The sequence below is a fragment of the Nicrophorus vespilloides genome, unplaced genomic scaffold (genome assembly GCF_001412225.1).
Source record: "Nicrophorus vespilloides isolate i.1.1-1 unplaced genomic scaffold, Nicve_v1.0, whole genome shotgun sequence".
Taxonomy (NCBI): domain Eukaryota; kingdom Metazoa; phylum Arthropoda; class Insecta; order Coleoptera; family Silphidae; genus Nicrophorus; species Nicrophorus vespilloides.
This window is the reverse complement of record NW_017096715.1, coordinates 3,156-7,184: the sequence shown is the minus strand read 5'-3', so window position 1 is coordinate 7,184 and position 4,029 is coordinate 3,156. Positions and strand designations below refer to the sequence as shown.

Below are 4,029 nucleotides of genomic sequence, written 5' to 3'. Positions count from 1 at the left end.
TTGTGGATGGTTGTATGAATGCGATTGATGTAATTATTGATCCCTTAATTTCGTTGCGTCAGATGCGTTCACGTTACGCAACGGAATTACGCAGACGTAGGCGATGAGCAACGTTGTTTTCTTTTGTTTGTTGCGGGATTTGCAACTGTCTGCGACGGTGTGATTCGTAGTGCGTAGAGAGTAAACAGAATATTCTGGAAGTTGTCACAATATTTGCACAAGTTGTTTGATTTAATTGGTCATAATGAAACTTGAAATATTTGAATAACTTTATGTAACTATGGTTACAAACTATTGTAAATGTTTGAAAACTCTTTATTTTAATGTAGATTTAATATTATTTTGTCGATTTTTTTTTTGTAGGTGTCGTGAACCGTTGCCAAAATGCATGTCCGTGGACGAACTGTGGAGGGCGAAGCAGTTGTACGATTCCGCCTTCCATCCAGATACCGGAGACAAGATGAACATCATCGGCAGGATGTCCGCTCAAGTGCCCATGAACATGCTCATCACCGGTGGAATGATGGCTTTCTACAAATCCACTCCGGCCGTCATCTTCTGGCAGTGGCTCAATCAGTCCTTCAATGCTCTTGTCAACTACACCAACCGTAGCGGAGACGCTTCACTATCCGATAAGTATGTTTGTTTTATGATTGTTTAGAGATGTCGCTAAAAGCTATATGATCTTTCATTAGGCAACTGCTGACGTCGTACGTCTTCGCCACAGGAGGTGCCGTAGCAACGGCGCTGGGTCTTAACAAGGCCCTTAAGAATGGTCCACCGTTGATCGGTCGTCTTGTACCATTCGCCGCAGTGGCAGCCGCCAATTGCGTCAACATTCCCTTCATGAGAGCGCAGGAACTTAGAGACGGTACCCCCATCTATGATCAGAACGACAACAGATTGGGCAACTCCAAGGCCGCGGCTCAGAGCGGCATCAAGCAGGTCATCTGCAGTAGGATCGCCATGGCAACCCCCGGCATGGGTTAGTCTTACAGTCCATCTAATCATCCATCCATTTCTCTAATAATTTAAATTTCAGTTCTCACTCCTTTCGTCATGAACCATTTGGAACGTAGAGGAACCTTATGCAGATACCCATGGGCAACTCTTCCCATTCAAGTCGCCCTCCTCGGAGTCTGTCTGACGTTCGCTACGCCACTGGCGTGCGCCGTCTTCAAGCAGAAGGCTGAGATTAGATTTAGCGATTTGGAACCGGAACTCAAGGTAATTTGAATCGATTCGAGCAACATATCTAAATCTAACTAATTTATGTAATAATTGAATAGGAGAAACTGGAAAAGAAGTTGGGCAAAGATATTCCTTACATTCTGTTCTTCAACAAAGGTCTGTGAGCTTCCTTTCTATCATCATCAGAATCAGAAGAAGAGCGAAACCCCAAAGTAAAGACACCGCCGATGAGGATTTTACCAATAACAAACGCAAACGCAAAATGTGGCGCATAAGTTATATTTAGTAAGCGAAAGGTATATTATATTATTATACAATACTTTAGAGCCGTGACGAGCCGAATGACAATAATAAACACATGAATGTTATTCCCCTCTCTCTTATCCATCTCTCTAACTATCTTTTATACTCATCATATGAAACGAATATAATATACTCTTTCAGAGCGAGCAAAAAAAATGAAAATAAAAAAAAAACTGAAATAAAGTTGTACATGTATATATAATAGACATATTTTAATTTATTGCTACTATTGAGCAGTTGCCATTGCCTCTTTATTTTTTTTTCTCTACTTTGACCCATACTCAAACATAATGTAAATAATTTTATTACAGTGTACATATTATTATTTTTTTCATTTATCACCTAATAAATGTTTAGTGAATGAAATATAATCAATTTCTAGCAATTCATTAGAATCTAAGTAGATTTTTAATTAACTTTTATATTTTTTTTCTTCCGCCTGCTTCTTCCCTCTAGGACAGCGTTTTCCAAACTGTGAGGCGCGCCTCCCTGGGGAGGCGTGAACTTGTCCTAGAGGAGGCGCGAATATTAGTAGCAGTGAGCAATTTTCCAAATATCTGCTAAAGTATAGATACATTCCTGGGATCTTATCCATATTGCTGTAATACGCGTTCAAAGTTGAAAACTTGAAATTAGAACGTTCGAAAAACAGTGTTTTCACATATATTAATGTGGTTTTAGCCGTTTGGCTGTAATTCGTGTTCAAATTTGAAAAAATGCTCGAAAAAGCAGTGTTTTCACATTTCATTGATTTACTCGAAAACTATAATTGATACAATGAATCTAATAGATGCATATGAAAGTTGAATGTTTGGGAAATCTAGCAATTATCGATATATTACTGTGGTTTTAGCTGTTTGGCTGTAATTCGTGTTCAAAGTTTAAAAAATGCTCGAAAAAGCAGTGTTTTTACATTTCATTGATTTACACGAAAACTATAATACATAGATTGAAGCCAATGCGAGCCGCCTGTGATCGAAAAAAAAGTGTGTACGAGTGATCTTGATTTGATCAATTATTATACGATTTGCGCAAATAAACTAAAAGATCTTGTTAGATTTTATTATTTTGCAATGATGTTATTCGATTACCAATTATTATACGATTTGCGCAAATAAACATAAAAAAAATAAACTTTTTACTTTTATTATTTTACAACAAAGTTGTTGTGTTATTCGATTACCAATTATTATAAAATTTGCGCAAATAAACAAAGGAAAGCTTAAACTTTTTACATTTCTTATTTTGCAATAAAGTTGTGTTGCGATTAGATTACCAATTATTAAACGATTTGCGCAAATAAACAAAAAATAAATAAACTTTTTACTTTTATTATTTTACAATAAAGTTGTTGTGTTATTCGATTACCAATTATTATAGAATTTGCGCAAATAAACAAAGAAAAACTTAAACTTTTTACTTTTCTTATTTTGCAATAAAGTTGTGTTGTGATTATATTACCAATTATTATACGATTTGCGCAAATAAACATAAAATAAATTTTACTTATTACTTTTACTATTTTGACAACAAAGTTATGTTGTTATTCGATTACCAATTATTAAACGATTTGCGCAAATAAACAAAGAAAAGCTAAAACTTTTTACATTTCTTATTTTGCAACAAAGTTGTGTTGTTATTCGATTACCAATTATTATAAAATTTGCACAAATAAACAAAGAAAAACTTAAACTTTTTACTTTCCTGGTGACTAAGAACCCAGCACAGTTCCACACGAATTCCACCGGCAACTAATCAATTCAAGGAGTGTCTGGCTTCTACTACCCAAGGGTTGGTCTTTACTTTGATTTGTTCACTGAAAATGGAACTTTTATATTTAATTTTGAGTAAACTGTGCATAGTGGTCTGCCTAACTATTTCATTATAAATTTCTCAACTAACTACGACCATCTAACGAGTAAAAATAAAACTAACGAAAATACGCAGTTTTATTGAGATCCACCCAACAAGATTTATCTTATTACTACAATTTCAATAAGAGATGCTGCTACCTCTTTTTTTTTATCACATTGACCCTATTCAAAAACTTCGTTACGCAATCAAGAAGCTGTTCTCGTCGAAGATGTCCGGTTGCGTGGAACGCCATGCGGCATTGAAGACGACGCTCGGCGATTTCGCCAACGAAACGATATCAGGTATATCCGGCAATGCAATCATGTAACCTAGAACATCGAGCGTAAGGTTCATCACACCTTTTACTCCATCTTCATCTTCTTCAACCGAACCGACCTGGGAACCATTGCGGATTCTGCGAACCCCTCAGCTGCACTCTAGACGAATGTCTCGGCGGTTCCATATTGAGGACGAATTCGATGCCGGTCACTGTAGGATCCAACTCTTGGGGTTCTTCATCCACCATGGATGCGTTTAAAGCACCAGCAGGTGGAGCACCGACCACGTCGATCACCGGTTCCACATCTGAGCAACAATTAAATTATGTCTGCTTAACTTTTTCAAAAAAGTGTTACTTACCTTGAATGCCATGCGGCGATATACGCGTGGTATTTATGGTCG

General features: G+C 36.8%; 1 protein-coding gene across 1 annotated transcript; it reads left to right on the top strand.

Annotated features, from left to right (window-relative positions):
• Positions 1–333: 333 nt before the first annotated feature.
• LOC108557959 (sideroflexin-1) lies at positions 334–1,559 on the top strand (the record flags this gene model as incomplete). The annotated part of the gene is made up of 4 exons (XM_017914709.1): positions 334–636; positions 696–985; positions 1,043–1,227; positions 1,290–1,559. Coding segments are annotated over 4 exons (844 nt in total), but the record flags the coding sequence as incomplete, so codon positions are not given.
• Positions 1,560–4,029: the final 2,470 nt, after the last annotated feature.